The sequence below is a fragment of the Ciconia boyciana genome, chromosome 8, assembly GCF_034638445.1.
Source record: "Ciconia boyciana chromosome 8, ASM3463844v1, whole genome shotgun sequence".
In the NCBI taxonomy this organism is placed as follows: domain Eukaryota; kingdom Metazoa; phylum Chordata; class Aves; order Ciconiiformes; family Ciconiidae; genus Ciconia; species Ciconia boyciana.
The window spans coordinates 46,383,181-46,405,362 of NC_132941.1; the positions used below are offsets into that span (position 1 = coordinate 46,383,181).

At 41.6% G+C, this 22,182-nt stretch overlaps 1 protein-coding gene across 1 annotated transcript in view; it reads left to right on the forward strand.

Annotated features, from left to right (window-relative positions):
* WDFY4 (WDFY family member 4) overlaps positions 1–22,182 on the forward strand; it is a 150,319-nt gene that overhangs the window by 23,130 nt on the left and 105,007 nt on the right. Inside the window, exons 11-18 of the mRNA XM_072870865.1 lie at positions 2,244–2,434; positions 5,025–5,635; positions 9,950–10,043; positions 16,384–16,598; positions 18,672–18,784; positions 19,787–19,994; positions 20,269–20,345; positions 21,054–21,272. Of these exons, the coding sequence (XP_072726966.1) occupies positions 2,244–2,434; positions 5,025–5,635; positions 9,950–10,043; positions 16,384–16,598; positions 18,672–18,784; positions 19,787–19,994; positions 20,269–20,345; positions 21,054–21,272 (1,728 nt within the window). The remainder of the gene's footprint in view (positions 1–2,243; positions 2,435–5,024; positions 5,636–9,949; positions 10,044–16,383; positions 16,599–18,671; positions 18,785–19,786; positions 19,995–20,268; positions 20,346–21,053; positions 21,273–22,182) is intronic.

Here is a 22,182-nt window from a genome sequence, read left to right on the forward strand (position 1 = left end):
GGCCATCCCCAAGTGCTGAAAGACGAGCTGTCAGGGAAGAAGACCGGCCTGGCAGAACAGAGCTTTGGCTGGAACTCAGGAAAAAAAGGAGAGTTTATGACCTTTGGAAGAAGAGGCAGGCAACTCAAGAGGACTACAAGGGTGTTGTGAGGTTATGCAGGGAGAAAATTAGAAGGGCCAAAGCCCAGCTAGAACTTAATCTGGCTACTGCCATAAAAGACAATAAAAGATGTTTCTATAAATACCTTAGCAGCAAAAGGAGGGCTAAAGAGAATCTGAATCCTTTATTGGATGCAGGGGGGAAACATAGTGACAAAGGATGAGGAAAAGGCTGAGGTACTTAATACCGCCTTTGCATCAGTCTTTAATAGTAAGAGCAGTTGTTCTCCAGGTACCCAGCTCCCTGAGCTGGAAGACAGGGAGCAGAATGAAGCCCCCATAATCCAAGGGGAAATGGTTAGCGACCTGGCTCCACCACTTAGACACACACAAGTCTATGGGGCCAGATGGAATCCACCCAAGGGTACTGAGGGAGCTGGCAGAAGTGCTCACCAAGCCACTTTCAATCCTTTATCAGCAGTCCTGGCTAACTGGGGAGGTCCCAGTTGACTGGAGGTTAGCAAATGTGACGCCCATGTACAAGAAGGGCTGGAAGCAGAATCTGGGGAACTACAGGCCTGTCAGTCTGACCTCAGTGCTGAAGAAGGTTATGGAGCAGATCATCTTGAGTGCCACACACGCATCATCATGTACAGGACACGCAGGTGATCAGGCCCAGTCAGCATGGGTTTATGAAACGCAGGTCCTGCTTGACTAACCTGATCTCCTTCTATGACAAGGTGACCCGCTTAGTGGATGAGGGAAAGGCTGGGGATGTTTTCTACTTAGACTTTAGTAAAGCCTTTGACACCATTTCCCACAGCATTCTCCGGGAGAAAGTGGCTGCTCATGGCTTGGATGGGCGTACTCTTCACTGGGTAAAAAACTGGCTGGATGGCCGGGCCCAAAGAGTGGTGGTGAATGGAGTTTACCCCAGTTGGTGGCCGGTCACAAGCAGTGTCCCCCAGGGCTCTGTGTTGGGGACAGTTCTGCTTGATATCTTTATCAATGATCTGGACAAGGGGACCGAGTGCACCCTCAGTAAGTTTGCGGATGACACCAATTTGGGTAGGAGTGTTGATCTGCTTGAGGGTTGGAAGGCTCTACAGAGGGATCTGGACAAGCTGGATCGATGGGCTGGGGCCAATGGTATGTGGTTCAACAAGGCCAAGTGTCAGGTCCTGCACTTGGGTCACAACAACCCCATGCAAAGCTACCGGCTTGGGGAAGAGTGGCTGGAAAGCTGCCCAGCAGAGAAGGACCTGGGAGTGTTGGCTGACAGCCGCCTGAATATGAGCCAGCAGTGTGCCCAGGTGGCCAAGAAGGCCAATGGCATCCTGGCTTGTATCAGAAATATTGTGGCCAGCAGGACTAGGGAAGTGATCATGCCCCTGTACTCGGCACTGGTGAGGCCTCACCTCAAATACTGTGTTCAGTTTTGGGCCCCTCACTACAGGAAAGACATTGAGGTGCTGGAGCATGTCCAGAGAAGGGCAACAAAGCTGGTGAAGGGTCTGGAGCACAAGTCTGATGAGGAGGGGCTGAGGGAACTGGGGTTGTTTAGTCTGGAGAAGCAGAGGCTGAGGGGAGACCTTATCGCTCTCTACAGCTACCTGAAAGGAGGTTGTAGAGAGGTGGGTATCAGTCTCTTCTCCCAAGTAACAAGTGATAGGACAAGAGGAAATGGCCTCAAGTTGCACCAGGGGAGGTTTAGATTGCATATTAGGAAAAATTTCTTCACCAAAAGGGTTGTCAAGCATTGGAACAGGCAGCCCAGGGAAGTGGTGGAGTCACCATCCCTGGAGGTATGTAAAAGAGGTGTAGATGTGGTGCTTAGGGACATGGTTTAGTGGTGGACTTGGCAGTGCTAGGTTAATGGCTGGACTTGATGATCTTAAAGGTCTTTTCCAAGCTAAACGATTCTATGATTCCATGATTAGAAACCATGGTCATCCAGTCATTTTATCCCTAGTTGCTCTTGTGCTGTTCAGTTTGTATTGTCTTCAGCTTAACCAGCTCTTCTTCTCGGCTCTCATGCTGTATTTGTAGAAATGTGGTACTTCACACCAACACTGAAAATCTGGCTGTGAAAACTACAAATAAAGGATAGTTTAAGTAACAAATGATACCATATTTGTCCCCAGTTGTTTTGAAGGACTATGGAATGGTGCCATATATCAAGATATTTTTGGATGATGAGTGCTACAGGAGTGCTACTCTCAGCATCTTGGAGCAGCTATCAGTCATCAACTATGAAGAATATATGAGTATTATTATTGGGGCCCTCTGTTCTTCTACTCAAGGGGAACTCCATCTGAAACTGGATCTGCTGAAGGTAATTAATGTGGCTTCCCACTTGGTTCTTGTTTTCTTGGAAACTGCTTGGCTTCTGGCAAATTGCTGTTAATCTCTCCCCTAGCACTGTGTTTTTTCCAAGAAGGTAAGTGCAGAAGAAAAAAGAGCCATGGGCCAGTTTTTGATTCTGGTAAATTGGATGCTTTGATTTTTAGCAATGTGTGTGTGGTCAACACCTTCATTTATCAGATTGTGAAGTATTCTGAAGACTTAAATAGTAATGCAGGATGGACAAATGGAAACAGCAAAGGGCACAGTTGTATGAGCAGTTCTATGTAACGTGACAGAGAAAGGAGAAACCAATGTGAATGAAAGTGGAGGAGATGTGGAGGGAGGATGTGAGAAGAGGTAAAGGACTAAGATTGGAAGGGGCAGGGTAGGCATGAGATGAACAGCTTGATTCTGATAAGTTTCCAAGGTTGAAACTTTGCTATCCTTAATTTTTTCATCTCTCGCATACACCAGTGTCATGGCAAAAGAGATGTGAAATGATGGGAAGGAGGAGTCTTATGAATGTTTGGAGGAAGAAATTAGAAATATTCGTAGCCTTTATTGTGTTTATAGAGGGTCTGATCCATAAGCAATGAAGCAAGGGAAAGAATCAGTGTGCTGTATTTTGGTTTAGATCATAGGCATCAAATTAAAAAGCAGCAGTGTTGTAAGCATTGATTTAAAGTTTCATTCTACCTTCTCTACCAAGTGTGAAGTGAATTCACCTTTCAGCACAATATAGCAGCTGCTTCTGTGATAAAAGAACCATGTTACTTTAAAAAACCAAAAATGTGACCAAGTTTATAGCTTTGATTTGAAACAGTAAACTTTAACATTTGTGGAAAAGTTCACTATGGTGTCCAAACTAATATGAAAAGAAATGCAGCTTCAGTGTCTAATTTTGACAAATGATAACTGTATTAAAGCATAACATAAGCAAATGAATTTATTATCTGCATCCATTGGGACTGTGATTGTGTTACACACAAATTCAGATTGATTTGCTAATATATATTTAGCTGTTAAAGTGTGAGCCCCAATGCAATTAGCACTGCCGTATTCCAGTGTGGCACGTGGGCAATTATGAGGAATAACAAATAATGGAATGTGAAATAAATGCTGTTAACGTTAACTGAGTTAGGGGGTTTCCATCAGACATCAGTTTTATAGATTCAAGACAGAGGAATACTAACTCATAGGCGATTAAATTCTAACTGAGTTAGCTGGAGGAAATGTGGTTACTGTTGACCTTCTCTGAAATGTGTTAAAGCCATCCTGATAACTTCAACTCTGAGTTATTAAATTTACTCCCTGTTCAGAAGTCTCTGCCTGGTTTGATACATTATCATACAAAATTGAATGAGAGTAATAGAGTTCGCCCTCCCCCTCCAGTTCTGGCAACCCTTTCTCACAGTCCTAGATCTGTTACAGGGAGCTATATTTTTGTTAGAAACTGTTCCTCTTCAGCAGGTTGTGAAGTGAACCTCTTTTATTGGATATCTTTGGGAAACTTTTTATGTAAAATCAGCCCTTTCCAATGTGAAAAGGTACAGCCTCAAATTTGAAAGGTCTCTGGTGCCTGAAAGAGCACAAACCGAATTGTGCAACATCCCAAAAACATGGGATGGATTACATTCAAATACAGTAGACTGTTTCCTTGCAAGCTCTTTTTTCTCACTAATTTTACTTCCACCACTACAACTCTTAATAACTTTTCTGTATTTCTTTTAAAATGGCAAGCCCATAGCATTCAGAACTTACAAGTGGTATAGGTTGGTTTTTATGCATGTGTAATATTGTCAAGTGGCATTCACTTATAACCTGCTTTAAGCCCATTGCAGTTAGAGAAAATCTAATGACTTTGTTATCTTGGGATCTGCCTCTTTATGGCTTTTTTCCTCCAAAGTGTTGTGCAAACTTTAAAAATAACTCTGCTGAGAAAGGGAATTATTATTGCCTTTCTTAATGAGGAGAGCTTGCTGCTTGCAGTATTCTTTGGGCCATCCTGTGTCGCTGCTTTTTTGGAAAGGGCCTGCTTAGTCATACGAGCAAAAGTCTAGTGTGGCTCCTCATCCTCCCTGTTCAGGGCTGTAGGAAGACTTGCCTATAGAGAGCTGAGCTGCCTTCTCAGTTTCTATATGGTTATTTATAATTGAATCTCTGCTTTCATTTATTTAAGGCAAATGGAGATTTCTTGAGAGAGTCTGAGAAGACTGATGAGAATAGCCAAAGGTCTGAAACTACCTCTGGCCAAACTGACTGGGATATGTAATGCAGGAAACTTGATTTCTTTGCTTCTTCCTGGGAGCACTATTCCCTACCTGTCAGGCTGACTCCATGGGTTGCTCCTGAGGGTGCATTCAGATCTTGGTTATTTGACTCCTTGCATATATGGGAGAATGGAGAGGAGAAAAGTTGTGCAGTGGTGATCTTTACTTTGACCAACATTTTTTTTCTTCAAAGAGTTAAATTTCAGTGAAAAAATTTTGGTACAAACTTGGAATTTTAAAATATTCTAAAGCTTCTTTGTCCCTTGGTTTAAGTGCTGCTTTTGTCTCCTTTCTTCCCAATGTTTGTAGTCACTCCTGAGGATACTGGAGAGTCCCAAGAGCCATTCAGCTTTCAGAACCTGCAGTGGATTCAATGGACTTCTGTCCCTTCTCTCAGACATGGAAGGTGCATTGCAGGACCCTCCATCTGGGTTGTGGACAGCAGTTGGACAGAATTGCATATTGGAGCTTGTTTTCTACACGCTTCAGGGGATAACAGCAGCCCTGCACCTCGACCCTGTCAACAGCAACTTCTTCCAGAGGAATGGTCTCTTTGAAAAGATGGCAGAGGATCTCGCGTCACTTGGATGCTTCTGGACACAAGGGGAATGGCAAATCCCGCTGAGCCTTGAGAAGACAAGGACGTTTGCAGAATTCCTTGATGCAGCTTTCTGCTCTTCAGAACCTTTCCCAATGTGGCTAAAGAACTGCATATGGATTCTGAATTTTCTTGATCACATGGTCAAAGGAACCCTCCATCTGGAGAGCTACTTCAAGGAGAGAAAGCCAGAGATGGAAGAGACATCAAGAGATGATAAGGGGGGACCCCAAGCTCAGGAAGAGTATCCTGTTGCTTTCAAAAGACCAGGCAACAAATTACCTGCCTCTGCTTATAGACTATGGGGAAACCCTGAAGAGAAGTAAGTCTATTTACTACAGGAAATATAATAGTAAGACTGGTATCTGCATTTTATATGGTAGTAAACTGAGGTAAGGTGTGACATAACCTGCCTAGAACAAACAAATCAGTGCCACAGTCCCAATTCCCAGGCCTCCAGACAGCAGAAATCACCTCTTTTTGAAAGGTAAATGATAGTAAGCATTGGGGCCTAAGTGTTCAGTGGAGCAGTGGAACACACAACCCTGAGAGTTGCAGAGTTTGTGCTGAAGGTTCTGACACATGCAATGTGGGAGCAGGACTGGGCTCTAAAGAAAGGGTTGTTGGGACTTGAAGTTTGTGTTTAGTCTCTGCTTGAATCTGCCCCGATCAATTTTGACTCTTTCACTTATGTGGAAATCTGTTTCCAGTCACCTGATACATTAAAAATAAAAACTATTTTAAGTTATTTTAAATGCTCCCCCATGCATGTGTGTCCAGACACACACACACTCAATCATTTACTCGTACAGCTGAAATAATAGAGAAAATTGGAAAAAGAATAGTAATGCTGCCTCCCTCATGTAATGAAGGATTATATCAAAATATATATCTTTTGCAGGAAGGAAAGACTACACCAGAAATCAATGTAGCTGTCACTGTGAATCAATTCTGAATAACTTGCATTTTGTAACTTGTTAGATCTTCTGCCCCTTCATTTGTCTGTAGCTTTATCTTGGATCTCTCAGTCCTTTTCTCAAAAATGTTTCTGCTTGGAGTTATGCTTAAAAAGGCTAAGTTTATAACTGTGAGATTCCTTCAGCCCTTATTGTAGGTTATTCCACAGTCATCTTCCAGGTTTAAAGACCAAGTCATTAGGTCTGCCACTCAGAGCTAGCAGTCATTGAAGTCAGCAGAACTTTTGTTCCCTGAGTACTGAGGCAGGCTGAGTAAGTATTTCTGGTCATATTTGTACTTGTTTGAAGCAACTAGAAAAACCTGCAGTAGATTTCTTTGTTCCTTGTGCAACCGATTTTAAACAGTCACAAAGATGTTTGCTCCCTATCATAACTCTTCGAGTTACACTGGAAGCTTCTAGTTAGGTAGTGCTGGGGAGAGGCTTGGTGGCTCAGGAGGAATGAATACTTTTTTCAGAGTAGATCTTCCTAGCCCCATTTGGGAGAATATGGGTCAATGTGCAGAGAGTGTATGGATGATGGTGGTTGTGAGAAGTCCGTAGCCTGTAGCTTAAGTGTGTGTATAGGGGAAGCTCAGGGAAGATAAGGGAGAAAGAGTAGATCAGTGGCAACGCTGGGAAAGGTATGGCTCTGTCTTCTGTTTGTCTTTCTCAAGTTACTAGATCTGAAACATAAAGCAAGGCTTCCTAGCTCCTTGTGTTGTTTTGCCTGCTGAGCTGTGAGGCTGTGCAATAACTGAATGAATAACACTTGTGGAGAAATTAATCATGTAAATTGGGATCTATTCAGTTCAGTGTCTGGTTTGGAACAGTTTGGCTTTGGTTCTGGGGTGGGAAGGCACAAAAGGAAACCAGATTAGCTAGAGGTGGCTGGAGAGTGTCCAGGACAAGTGTATGCAAACACAGCAGAGGAACATGTACTGGAAAGCTGTCAATCTTCAGGCCACACAGTCTGTATAATTTTCCAGCAGTAAATTTTCTGAAAATAAAAATAAGAAATCAAGTTTCCAGAGTTCCTGCAAGCCTGTGGTTCCCCTGATGCAGCTTCCTCTTAGCTATACTCCATGCTCACACTTCCTCCTGAAGAAGGCTTCAGCCTGGTGCTATGCACCTTGAAAGGAGGAACTTGAGTGCAGTCAGTGTAGGCGCCCTGTGATGCCCCATCCTGCAACATATATTTAACATCCCCAAAGAGAGGGAAAGGAGGTGATCCTATGGGAGCCTGTGACTGAGACACAGGAAAATCAGCATTTTAACTGGACAATATTCTGTGCTGTGGTCAATGATGCTGCAAGCTGCTGGGCCATGGAGGAATCAACCCTTTCATTCCCATCTGAAAAACAGCCTTCTGTGTTCCTGCTCCTGTGTTAATGTTTGAAACACCTTCTGTGACAGGTGGGGTCTCTGTTTTTTCTTTTGCTCCTGGTGATGAGAGATAGCTTGCTGCAAGCTGTGTTAACTGAGGCTGATCTCTCTTTGGGAGGGAAGCCCCTCTTCGTGCCCACCCTAGCCGAATGGCTACTGCAGCTGCTGTTACCACAGACTCACTGTGCTAATGGCTCTTCAGGTTCTTTGTGGCATCTCATTTTGTCCCCAAACCCTCTTATTTGTCTTATTTTTAAGTAGCAGCCACTGCAGAGCAAATTTGGGATTCACACCGTAATACTGCTGGGGTAGACAGAATGGAATCATGGGTCTGACTGGATAGCCCTGAGGCAGGAGTGCAAGAGAGAGGATATTTGCAGGAGTGAGGAGTTGGTACATGGAGACAGCTTTTGTGCTAAGACAAGCCAGAAAATGAGGGCCTCTTGGAAAACCACAGAGAAGGCTGGAGAGATAAGGCTTATATAATATTCTTTTATATAAGAGTGTGCAGTCCTGGCAGAGAAGTTGAGGTGTAGTTCGATGCTGGTCAGGGACTCTGGATTTTCCTTCTTTGTTCTTCCTTCTTTACAGCCCTGGAGAGTGCTAAACCCGCCAGGCAGTGCTCAAAAATAAGAAAACATCTCCTTATAGTTATGGCAATGTCTTAACCATTTCATGATTTTATTTTTTAAAGGATCACTTTCCATTATTGTCTTCTGATATTCACATTTTGTTAGCTCACGTTTTACCTTTACTACACATCATATGGGTTATAAAAAAAAGTTATCTATATGAAAGAAAAATTTTGAGATTTGGAGGTAACCGTATTTCTGCAGTGCCTAAGTCTTTAGGAAGACTGCTGTGTGTTAGGAGAACTGGACACACTGCCTGGCGATGTATTTTTACAGTGCTAGAGGTGGAAGTTTGAATTGAATTGAAAGTTTGGGAAGTCAGTCCTTGAATACAGTGGCTTAGGCTAAAAATGAACTTGTTCTGGGGAGCACAGCCACAGCAGGAAAACAGACTGAAATTTTGATCTTATTGATTCTAGTGGGCCTGGCTTTTTCTCTTTGAAGGTGGTTAGGATTTTTTGGGGGAGATGGGAAGAGAGCGTGTTTTCAGTGTGTACTTTTTTCTTGTTTCACATTTAAAAACTCGCCCACGTTCATATCAAGTACAGGTGTATGTGTCCACACTGGAGCCACTGCTGCAGTAAGTATTTATACTGGATCTGATTTTGATTCATTACACAGAAAATATTGCAAATGAGCAATTTCTTGTATCTTTCTTGAGGGTGCAGTAAGAATCATTTGTCACTGTGTGGCAGTGTGCTACACATTACTTGCTGCTCTGATGTATCAGATGAGCCTTTTTGGAAGTGGCTAACGTTAATTACACCTTTTTTACCCTCCTTTAGGTCCCTTTTAAAAGTTTTTTTTTAATGCTCACTCTTTTATTTGTACCCTTTGTTTTATTGTGCTTCATTTTTTCAGTGTAATTATGGCTGCTAGATGTTGCCTTTGCTTTTCTCATGAGATCTGTTTGGGACAGATGTTTCTGACAGTGCATATCACAACTCTGGTTCAGAGGTGCACCCAGAAATGCTGACGATACTCTGAACATGAAGAGCCTGCAGTGCCTAAACTAGAGCTACTGCTATGCTATGGCTTCATCTTTGAGATATATCTGACCTCCAGCCTGCATCATGGCATAAGCAGATCTTCTCTGTGGTAACTGATGCCTCAGTTCCTTCCTGTGCCTGAATGTACAAAGGTGATATGTGGGGAAGCACAGATATTTAACTTTCTCTTACTAGTTTAAACAGATTCTGGTGTTGGAAGGGAAGGGTGGCATACTGATTTCATCAAGACTGTCTCATCTTTGCTTATTGCTATTATGGTTTGAAAGTACTGAAGTTATTGTCTGATCAAAGTTACAGACTGCTTGAAAAGAGAAAATATAACACTAGTACTGGGCTGATGCATCAGAGCGATCCCTCTGGTTGTCAGTTTTCTGTACTGCAAGTACCTTCAAAGGCAAAGTTTGTTTGAAGAGGCTGCTGCACATCTTTGAATGTACAAGTCCCTGAGATGTGAGCTCATGACATTGTCTTTGTTAGTCTAAGGAAGGTTCCAGCTGTTCCAGGTCATCTGTATTGTTTGCGTAGTTTCAAATACTGAGCCTGGTTACTGCTAGGAGGATTTAATGCTGTGCTCTGCTGGAACATTGTTGGAGACTCTTTTTTGTTGTTAATGATAATTATGATGATAAGTCTTCTGCTTCTTTTTCCTGCAGGTGGGAAATGGGAGACTGTGCCATTGTACATCCAGGTGCTGTCTGTGTTATGGTGAGGTTGCTGCCAAAGCTGTACAAAGAGGGACACTCTCAGGTGAGTCTGTACATATCAAAGTGCCATCTAAACAGTGACTGCTACTTTTCTGTAGCTTTATTTCCAAGAATTGCTTACTCTTTGCAGATGCGGAAGTACTAAAATTTACCTAGAACACCGCCAGGAGGAACAGTGCAAATTTCACTGAGCCAAAAAATATAAGAACAACAAAGGCTCTCGGCTATCAGTTTGACTAAGTGTTTCTATACCTGTCTGATGCAGTGCATGAGTCTTGGTCCCAGAATACTTACTGCACAAGTGTAGAAATCCCTTGAAAATTGTTTAAAATATTGCTAATGGACCTAGCAACCAGAACAGTCTGGCTCTTCAGGCCTAACAGTCCATAAACTTTCAATGCAGCTTAGAATCTGCTTTGCTTTGTCAAACCTTCCATACACACACCCACTCTGAACAAGCATATTGTCTATATTGTATCTGCTATCTGGCCTAAAATACTTGAATACAGTTAAAGTGCATACAGAGGGATTGAAATAAAACCAGATTGCTCATCCAGAGCTATGGAATGTGGGAGCGCAACTAGCTGCTGGCACATCCCAGCTCTGTGTAGCAGAACCAAGCCATCAGCTAGTGAAATTTTGTTAATTACAGTAATTAATTTCTGAAAAACAAGTAAAACGGCTAATTGGATGAGAGTGTCATCAAGAAACTATTGGAGCTGGCTCTAGGGCTGAGCTCTGTGAGAGAGAGAGTCTCTCAGACCCTCAGTAGATGGCAGTGTTCTTAAAAATATGAAGGGCTAGAGCGCAAATTCCAGCAATTTCAGTTACCTTCATCTTTTCTTCCTTTCTCACTCCTTTTTTTCTCAGCCAACAATAAGTTATTACAGATAGTGTTTGTTTAGTATTGCTGTTGTGAATAGGATTGCCCCAGGTAAAATGGGACCACTGTTATGTGGCGTCCTGAGTCAGAGTCCAGCTAGGAGTTAACACATGTCCTGAAGAGTTTTTCATCAAATGAGCCACAAAAAGGATAGAGGAAAAATTGAATTTTCCTGGCCAATTCTATTTAAAAGTGAGTGAGAGAATGAGTGGAACCTCATGTCCCATAGCTTGGGCAGCTCACTGATGCTGCCAGGTAGTGACACAAAAGGCTGGACTTTAGTACCTTTAATCATAACATATACTACTGCATGAACCCTTGTGAAATGACGTGCTACTTGGAACGTGGGAGTCAGGCAAGATCTGATGCAAAAGCTGTGGACCTCAATGGCTAGTGAAGGGGAGCTAGTGGGTAGAAGGATAATAACTGAAGGAATTTCCCTTTGAATAGGTATATTCTGTCCCAAACAGGGTACTGTTCTTTCTTTTAGTGCAACAGTGTTTAAGAGCTATATAAGAGATTAAATAATGTCTTCGTGGATGGAGATTTTTTACTGCAGACTTTCATTCAAAAATCTGAAGGGGCTTATTGCTCTGAGTTTAAGACTGAGTCAATTAGTACTTTTTTTTTTTAGGAGCAATGGTGAAGAACAGACAGTAACTCATATCTTTCTGCTTGTTTTAGTGCTATTTGTCTTTTAGATCCAGGTGTTCAGGAGTAATCTGGAAAAATCTTCAGAATCAGTTCAGGTCATGTGCAAATCCTTTGCTTTCACAGAAATGGCAATGAGAAAGCACTGCTTTTACAGAAACATTAATGGAACTCAATAAAATTAATGTACTTTGATTCTGATCCTCAGAGATAATATCCATTTCCTGCCAAATTTGCTGCTTCTCAGTGACCTTTGTCAGACCCAAGCAGTGATGGGCTGAAGCAATGTTGGGCCTGTCAGCATAGAAAAAAAAGTAGCAGACAGTAAAACAGGTGGTCTTGTACTTCAGCCATTTCTTCTGACTGTCTAGAATGACAATTAAAAGCTGAGGAGAATAGATTTGTGGTTGTATATTACTGCCATTCCTAGGTATGACCAAAAATCATTTGAATGTCATATGGGTATGAAAATTTGCTTAAAAGCCTTAAAAACCCCCAAGAGACAGTCTTTGAGTCAGTAAACTGTATTTAGAGGATATTGCTTATGTTCATGCCTAGGACTGGTACTAAGCCAGTTGCCATCAAACTGCATACAGTTTGACCAAGTACAAGGTGGATTTTCCTTTTATTAATATACTGCCTGTTCAGTGATGAAAGATAGTGTTGTCACAAGTTTCAAAAACTAAGTACAAGTGAGACAGGTTAACATCCACTTCAGGTATGTGGCTCAGGATATTCAGTTTCCCCTCAGACACATCTCATCCTTGTCTGGTATTTTGGAACTGTGGCTTTTAAGATTCCAGAGTGTCATGCCAGATCTTTTCTGTTTGCTATGTCAGATAACAAGATCTCCTAGATCTGACAAGGCTGGGTAAGGGAAGGAAAAGGACTTTTGCTAAGAGAATCAAAGCATGATTCAGTTCTGTGTCATCATCCTGGCAGGTTTCTTGAGAGTACGGACAAAAAAAATCCTCACATGATTCATTATGTAAATTATCTATACTTTAGTTAAATAATATTATTCCTTCCACAGCTGGATTTGTCCTCTTTATTTTTATCCATGTCTCTCTTATGATGAACTGCTGTCATATTCACTGTTGTAAAACTAAAATGTGCATCAATAAGGACTTTGCACCTTTCAAAAAGACCTTTATCCCTGTTTTAAGTTTAGCCTAAAGTAGTTGCTCTCACTGCAGATGTTAACAGCATAACACTTTACAAGTATTTGTACTTCTTAAAAACATTAATTCTTTCTAAACTGTAAGGTCTCTGACATAGTTAGATATGGCCCACAGAAGACTGTGACATTTGAGATTTGTCTGCCTTCAGACATATGTAATATAACTGTTAATATCACAGTGAATTCCTAAATTACTGCACTGCATTATCTGCACAAGGAAATTCTTCAGGTATTTATCCAGAGCTTCATTCCCCTTTGGGTTGTGCAGCCAAGGCTTTGGGAGAAAGGAAAGGAGAATGGACCAGAACTCTGGTAGGAAGAAGGAGACTAGAAATACCCTGGCAGTGGGCCCTCCAGCCTGGGCTAGTAGCTGAAGGTCAGCTCTTTCCTCTGCGCACTTTCCTGCAGGCTTTGCTCCAGCCTTGTCTCCTGGGGGATTTTTCTTTGCTGAGCCTTTCTGATTACAGCACAACTTTTTTTTTTAAAGAAAATGCACAGCCTGTCTACATGTTCTTTTCCAAGGTTATTTTTGGGCTTTTAGTAAGAAGTTTGCTTGTTCATTGATCAACCAGCTTCTGAAGCTTTCACTATTTATACAGACCAAGCAATTTTCCTCCTGCGCTTCCAACCCCACAGCCTGCCCTTTTATTTGTCCTGTTTCTCTTGCTATTCACTTTCTCCTTAAAAAGCAGCGTCTCTGAAGTTGCACTAAAATCTTGGTAATGTACCCTGGATTGAAGAGATAGGAACTCTGCCAAGAGTCCCTGGCTAACTATACCAAGATCATTTTCTACTTTGTCTTGTTTTTCATGCAATCGTATCATTTATAAGGTGGCACACAGAAACAGCTTTGCCTTCTTCTCAGGTGTCTGATGAACATCATATTATAGCACTGCACAGTAGCTTAGAAAAATGAGGAGGAGACATTGCATTCAGCTAATACTGCTAATAAAATAATTACTGCAACTAAATGTAATTTGTAAAAGAGGTCTGTCAGACCACCAGAATTAACAAAAGGATTCTTAACATTATGAAGTGATTTTGTTGCCTGGCTTCAAATGGTCAAGACTTGCTAGTATATTTTCTCTAGAAGGCAATAGTAGCCCTGGTACTCACATGAGGAAAGCTCTGTAGCTTCTCTTACACACAAGCTGTAGCAAGGGGAAATGTGGAAAGCCTGATGGAGATGATACAATTTATGTGAGGCATTTAACTAGGCCCTATCTAGGTCATGTTTTTGGAAAAGTAGAAACAGTTCACGCAGTTCATCATAGTGCTTTTTTCCCTGTCTGCTTGCAAGTTATTCTGTAACTTTGTAAAACCAGTTATACATACTGTCAGCAAAGTAAGTTTTGCTTGTTAAGGTCAGTGGATGCGAGTTAATCAGTAAAATATTGTGATAGAATGGGAATGTGCTTGCAGCTGAGAACTATGCCTCAGGAATTTGAGCTGTGATGGATTTATGAATTATTTGATTTTGATAACATTTTAAGGAAAAAAAAGTTGCACAGATGATTTGCAGAAGTGACTCAAACTCTCTACAGACAATGGGTTTTAAGCTGATGGATATCTACCTTTTCTTTTGAAATGACAATTTAAAATCCTGGGTCACTTGGAACTTTTTGAAAGCACTACTTTCGATGCCTTGATTTCTTCATTAGTAAAACTATATCTCTGTAGTAAGTTAGGAAGTTAATTCTAATTTTCTATGAAGGGCTGCTAGCTTTTCAAGTGAGAGGTGCTCCTGACATTGAAAAGTACGTTTGCTTTTTGCAATTGCACACAGAATTATTGCTGTATCATTCTTAAACCTAAGAAGATTACATCCTTTTGAAACGAACCCACACTGCCAAAAGTTCAAAGTTCTTGCTCATCTTAAACATAGTATAATCATTCTGAAGATGAGTAAGAGTGAATTAAATTCAGCTACCAAGTTTTGAAACTATGGGCTCTTAGGAGCAAGAATCTGGGAACTACTTAAACAGATTGGGCAAATTGCTAGGTGACATTTTGCCCTTAAGACTCTAATCTGAGGCAGAGCTGTGAGACCAACTACATTCTAACTGCACCTTCAATATCCTGATTCATGGTGCAAGTAATATGTGTTAGGAAAATCAATCCATGCATACAGAAACGCACAACCTTGTTTCCTGGCCACCATTAATATTTCCACTAAAATCTCATTTTACTGGAACTAAGATCCATGAAAATGGCACATTTTATTCAAAACAGGGCAATACTGGTATTGACAAAGCTGCTAAGCTAATGAAAACAATCAATTTTTTATATGCCATTATGCTTTTATTGGATTTATTTTGGAGTAAACCAGTAGTTTCACTTAGTCAAAACCTGTGTCCTTCTCTGTTTTCACGTGGTTTTATACATCCAGATACTTTCCTGCATCCAGTTAAAATGGAGTAAAATAGTAATTAAAAGATCCAAAAAGTTGTAAGTGAGGCTTTGATACACTGTAGCAATAAGTGCCTCTCTGTGAAGAATAGTGTAGTTTACTCTGATGGATGATTTCTCTATATAATGAGATGCACAGTGAAACTTGTGTCACTGAGAATGAACAGTCATTCAGAGAGAAGAAAATGTTGTCCAAAGAACTCATCCTTCAGATATAAAAAACAGTTGAATTTACAAAACCAATATGTATGTTGCATTGCATGTGCTAGTGTTATTGTCTAAGTGTTGCAATTGTGGCTTTTGGTTGCTGAACACTTTGAAAACAAATTGCTTGTTAGCTTTGAATTTGTCCTGCACAGGTTTTGAGTTTGGTCTGGATGCAAAAGAGCTGAATTCCTCTTTACACTTAATAAGCTAGCTTATTCTGAGTCCAGTGAAGTTGCTTCTCATTCATGTTATAAAATCAAATCCCAATGTCCTAATCTGCATATCTGCCACGATTGTTGTCTTTTTCTTTAAAAGCTTGCACAGATATTTCCTAGAAGAGCATATGAGCCAAAGAGCTCTTGGGGGTGAGGAGCATTTAATCTTTGTAAGATTTGTGTTTAAATATATGATGCACAGTTAGTTTTGTGTGAAATCTAGTTAGGTCAGTTGGGCAGGCCTCATTCTAATTGGGAACAAATTGCTCTGAAGATAATTTATGAGAATTTAGATATTTCTTTAAGACCATTAAGAAGCAATAATGAAGTAAAGGTTCAATTCAGCAAAACATGTAGACAGGTGTTTAAAATTAAGTGTTTCATGATATTGCTAGATACAGTTTCGTTTAAGAACAGTGTTTTTAGAATGAAGAGTAGATCATATCAATATGACTCTCCACGTGCTTAATATTAAATATATTCTGAGTTACTGTGTTGGTCTTAGAGCTTATGCCTAGTAACCTGCCCTTGGTGGTGGTCCCTTCTTTTGAATGAGAGCCAATTGTTCTCTTCATTAACTACCATAGTGTTGTGGCAGGAAAGCTCAACTGTGGATGGTCAAGCAGCTACTCAGATGGATATATGCACACTGTTCAAGTGCAGAGCTCTATAGAACAGCCATGCAGTTGCACTTGAGCCTCTGCCCTTAGAGGCTTCTTCTCTGGGACAGATTTTTACACCCAGAGATCTGACAATTGAAAATTAAAAAAAAAAAAAAAAAAAATCAGTCACCATGTACAGTTCCAGCCCACTGACTTCAGTTCTGTGTCTGTTTCAGCTTTCACAGGAAATCCAATGTGCTGTGGTTGATCATATCCAGTCCCTGGTGAAGTCAGAGAAGAGCCGCCAGGTGATGTGTGGATCTGGCTTGCTGAGCACCATCATAACTTCCTGTCAGGATGCCTTCCGCAATGAGAGCCATCCACTGCATCTGCCCCTCACTAGAGTGTTTGAGAAGCTTGCATCACAGGCTATTGAGCCAGATGTGTTAAGGTATCAGATTGTATCTAATGGAACCAATTTGCTTTAGTGGTGCAAATTTTTTGCAAAGTTTGTGTAATAATTGGATATTTCATGTAGTGCTCTGATTCAGCAAGACTCTTAGCCTTTTGTTTCAAGTCTCAGTTAATACTACTTACATATTGATCACAGGGTATATGCTTAAATGACTTACTGAAGATGGTATGAGTCTGTAGTGTTCCGCTGCATCATCTCTGCAGGGGTTGTAAAGCCATCTATGAATGGTAACTAATTAAGTAATTGCAAAACTAGGGTTATTCTCTCCTGGTATTCATATGGAGAAGCTGTTTCCTAAAGAGTAAAAGTTACTTTCTCTTAGCTAGGATCCATGTCAATGACAGATGCAGAAATAAAAAGTGTAGTCTTGTTTCTCAGTCTGTTGTTTCTGCTTTGAGGATGTACTTTCTTCTTTAATGCTAACAAATGCTAGGCATGACAGTAGCCAACAGAGATCAGAGTGCAGATGAAGTTGCATATGTAGTGGAAGATTTGATTTATTTTACTCAAAAATGGAACAGAATTTCTTAAAAAAACCCCAACCAAACAAAAAAAACCCTATAGATTTTTTTCTGAAAAATTAGCGGTATTCAAAAGTATTGCTGAAGAAAATAAACCTTTGATTTTTTTCAATAGGAAAACCTTGAAAGGGGAATTGTGAAGCAAAACAAATATTTCTGATGATACAATGGAAAACATTCCTTCTGTTTTATTTGGGATGTCTTTAAAATTTGGTATCCAATAAGAAATCATAGAATAGTTTGGGTTGGAAGGGACATTTAAAGGTCATCTAGTCCAACTCCCCTGCAATGAGCAGGGACATCTTCAACTAGACCAGGTTGCTCAGAGCCCCATCCAGGCTGACCTTGAATGTTTCCAGGGATGGGGCATCTACCACCTCTCTAGGAAACCTGTTCCAGTGTTTCACCACACTCATTGTAAAAAATTTATTCCTTATATCTAGCCTAAATCGACCCTCTTTTAGTTTAAAACCATTACCCCTTGTCCTATCGTTACAGGCCCTACTAAAAAGTTTGTCCCCATCTTTTTTTATAAGCCCCCTTTAAGTACCGAAAGGCTGCAATAAGGTCTCCCCAGAGCTGTCTCTTCTCCAGGCTGAACAACCCCAACTTTCTCAGCCTTTCCTCATAAGAGAGGTGATCCATCCCTCTGATCATCCCTCTGTCTTTCCTGTGCTGAGGACTCCAGAGCTGGATGCAGTACTGCAGGTAGGGTCTCACCAGAGCAGAGGGGCAGAATCACCTCCCTCGACCTGCTGACCATGCTTCTTTTGATGCAGCCCAGGATACGGTTGGCTTTCTGGACTGCGAGCACACATTGCCAGCTCATGTCCAGCTTATCATCCACCAGTACATCCAAGTCCTTCTTCACAGGGCTGTTCTCAATCCCTTCACCCCCCATCCTGTATTGATACTGGGGATTGCCCCGACCCACGTGCAGGACCTTGCACTTGGCCTTGTTGAACCTCATGATGTTAACACAGGCCCACTTCTCGAGCTTGTCCAAGTCCCTCTGGATGGCATCCCATCCCTCAGGCGTGTCAACCGCACCACTCAGCTTGGTGTTGCCTGCAAACTTGCTGAGGGTGCACTCAATCCCACTGTCTGTCATTGATGAAGATATTAAATAGTACCTGTCCCAATACAGACCCCTGAGGGACACCACTTATCACTGATCTCCATCTGGACATCCAGCCATTGACCGCTACTGTCTGGATGCAACCATCCAACCAATTCCTCATCCATCGAACAGTCCACCCATCAAATCCACATCTCTCCAATTCAGAGTGAAGGGTGTTGTGGAGGACCATGTCAAAGGCCTTACAGAAGTCCAGACAGATGACATCTGAAGCTCCTCCCTTGTCCACTGATGTAGTCACTTCATATAGAAGGCTACTAGGTTGGTCAGGCATAGAAAGAAAGTTGGTCTCCAGAGGGCTGAGCTGTATTTGCATGGTTGCTATGACTCCAAAGCATCTGGCTTGATTGTTTTCCCTTTTTTGTTGCTTTCTTCTTTTTTTCATGTTAGGCAATTTCTTTGGTTGGGAGGTTCTCCACCACTATCTTCCAGGCCCAGCACAAACAGGACCAAGGCTCTTTCATGTCAGGGGAGTGCTTCAGCTAACGCAGCTTGGAATGAAGGTGAGAACACAATGAACAGCCTGTTGCTGATACAGTGGCTGGGTTATAGATGTCTCTGTAATGACAGGAAACTGCTGTTGGAGTAGGTTGCTTCAAGACAGTCACAGTGAAGGTGGCATATGCCTGGATGTTTTAGACTGGATATTGCCCAGGTTGGGTGGTACTTGACCAACACTGAGAGCTGATCTAATGACCAGCAGAGATCAAATTATAATACGTGTGCTGAAGCCAGATGCAGACATAGACTCAGACTGCTGGATCAGACATGGAAGTGATCTATAAAAACACTAATCATATTCCACAAACCAAGGGGAGCATCTCCTGGGTTTGCAGCATGTTTTCCCTGTGATTTATAGCTAGAAATAGAATAAAGATGTGAATAAAGAGCAATGCTTTTTGTAATCCCTAGGATGTCTTAGTAGCCTGCCAGGCCTGCTGCCTGGCTTATACAGGCCATTTTCCATCCAAGTACTTTCTCTGTTCTAACATATTTTGCAGGTGAAAGGCCACAGTAGTAGTATTTGGTGCTTAAACTGTTCTCATGTCTATGAGATGCCTGATATAGCATGGTGCAAATTTGGGTCTTATGTTCTTTGCAGTCATTCTTCAGATCCTCTCCCATATGTTGGTTGTAACCATTCTGTTATGGCAGAATTGAACGGTCTGTGCGTAAGAAAAATGGAACCAATGGGTCAGGAACCTTTTTCACTAGACATGAAGTTTGGAACTGCCTGAAGATGTGTGGGGAGAAAATATGGCTATCACTTAAGTAAGGTCATCTCTCCTGCCAGCCTCCCATTTTGAAATTCCTTCAGTGCAATATTTTTGTGTATTGCTGAGGATTTCTGCAGACTACTGAGGATGTGTTAGTTGAAGAGCATGCAGTGCTGTTCTTAGCAGTGATTAATTGAATATGGGCAAAGCCTGTGATTGAAAAAAGTATTGCAGACACTGGTTTGGTGTCACTATGTATGGTCTGGCAACACTATGTTGATCTTGTAGGTTCAGAAGAGGACATGGCGGACAATAAAACTGAACCTCAGACAGTTGTGCCTGTCAGCAGCTCTCCTTGGGTGTCTAAGGGATCTGCATTGGCACTCCAGACTTCAATGAGTCTCATCTCCATGACGTCACCTCGAAACTTCCAGCTCCACAGCACTGCTTTGGCTCCATCATTTGTGGAGTTTGACATGTCCATGGAAGGATACGGGTATTGCTGGTTTTGCTTTTCTCTTTAGCTGCTCTGTAGTCTCCAAGTCCTTATTCTGCACATAGCAACTAATCACTTCTCTCTCAGTCTTAGTCAATCCTTGTGCCCTGTTGCTGCCTTCCTTGCAGCAATGTTGCCAACCTATTTTGTTATTGTCTTATTGCTGATAGCCTGGACTCTGCCTTGCTACCATGATTCTGCAGTATTAAGTCACTGGTGACCTTCAGGGATTATTTTACTTTTCTGATGAATGGGTGCTTGCTTGCTTTTGTAGGTGTTTATACCTCCCTACCTTGGCCACTGTCATGGGACCAAATGCAGAGCAATCTATCTCGGGAGGAATTGGCATGGGTAAGCACTTTGACTCACCTACTGCTTCCTGAAAGCACTGACTTTTCAGCCCCACTGAAAGCATTCAACATTTGTAAGAAATGGCAGGAAATAAGCTGTGTGTTTCAATACACTTCCGTCTATGTGTCCCAGTCCAGCTCTGAGTTGTATAACTCAGGCTGCTCACCAAAATGCAGTATCAGATGCAGCTTAATAGTGTGATGCATTAGCATTAACATTAGCAATACAAATTTAAAGCAGGCTGCTAAGAATACAGTCTTAACAAGTAAGAGCCACCAGATTTTTAGGGTAATCTCCCACGGAAGGGATAGAAACTGTCAATTAACATGAGATGGGATTCTCCTATAGATCAAAATCCACTATTGGGTGAACTGGGAAATGGCTGTACCCCTTGCTTCCTGAATTCTGTGAACTTTGAGAAAACTTGTTTCTGGCTCAGTGCTTCCCAATTGATGAGCTCCGTGGCATGGAGATGTAGTAATTATTTCTCATTTTTAGGTCATTTATACATGTGCACACACTCACATGTTCAGCCTCTATGATATTGAAGATAGGCAGTTAAATCTAATAGAACAAAACAGAAATTAACCCTCATATTTTGATCTTGGTTGTTACATGGTTTGGGCTACAAATGGAACAGAAAGCAGTTTGCTAATGTCTACACAGGGAAACCAACTTCTTTACTGCCTTTTTGTTTCCTGTCTGCAGGCACCAGAATGTTCCCTCCTTCAAGTGGCCTGACTCTCTCCTGCTGGTTTCTGGTTAGCAAGTTTGGTTTGATGCACAACAGTCACCCACTCCGTTTCCTCACAGTCGTGAGGCATATGTCAAGAACAGAGCAAGAATTTGTTTGCTTTTCAGTAAGCTTCTTCCCGCAGGACTGTTCTTTGGTCATTTCCACAGAAGAAGTGGAATTCCAGCCGCTTGGTAAGGCTTTTCTCAGTCATGCTGCAGTGCTGTGTCCTCTGATTATCTGGAATTTTTCATTAACAAATTTCCTCTTATAAGTACCCAGGACATTAATGAGACTTTTTATCTCTTTGGTTTTCTTCTCGCAGCCTGTTGTGATTGTAATTCTTGGTCATATTTCAGTTTTAAGTTTGCTGTAGGCATTGAGAATTATTTTGTGGCCTGCAATATATGATAAAACTTACAGATATTCTAAGGAAAACTTTTGAATGTCAGTGATATGGTTATGTACCCTTGTGGGGACTGGACTTGAACCAGCTGGTCCCTGCCTGTTCTGTATGGCACTAGGCAGGTTTGGAAAGTAGGACTGAGGAGTTTGGGAGTGATCTAGCTTCCTAATGAAACAGCTTATTTCCTCTCCTCACTTTTAGAATGTTTTCTATCATGCCAGCCTATCAATCTTTTTTCCTTGTTGACATTTATCCCTTTCTCCTTATTGAGTACAGTAGGTACTTCGAATATGAATGTGATTGAACATTGCAGAGGAGGTTGGGAATGGAGTGAGAACAGTAGCTGGGATTTTCTCATGCACAGCTGACATTGTGAGAGTGCTCTGATTCCCTTAGATGATGTTAAAAATCCCAGCTTGCCTCTTTTCATAGAAACTACAAATTAATGTACAGAGTTTTATCTCATGAATTCGCTAGGATTTTTTTCTGTGTCAGCTAACTCAGTGAATATCCTGAGGGGTTGTCTTAGAGAATATGTTGGCTTTGTCCTAGTTCAGTCTAGTTTTGCAGCATTGAGGAAGCTAGTAGGTGTTATTTGGGAGTATGGCACATTGTATGCTGGAGGGATCTTGAGAGTTGTGCAAGTCTCAGGTCCCGGTAACAGACCATCCGGGAATCTTTTAAAGCATTGAACAGAA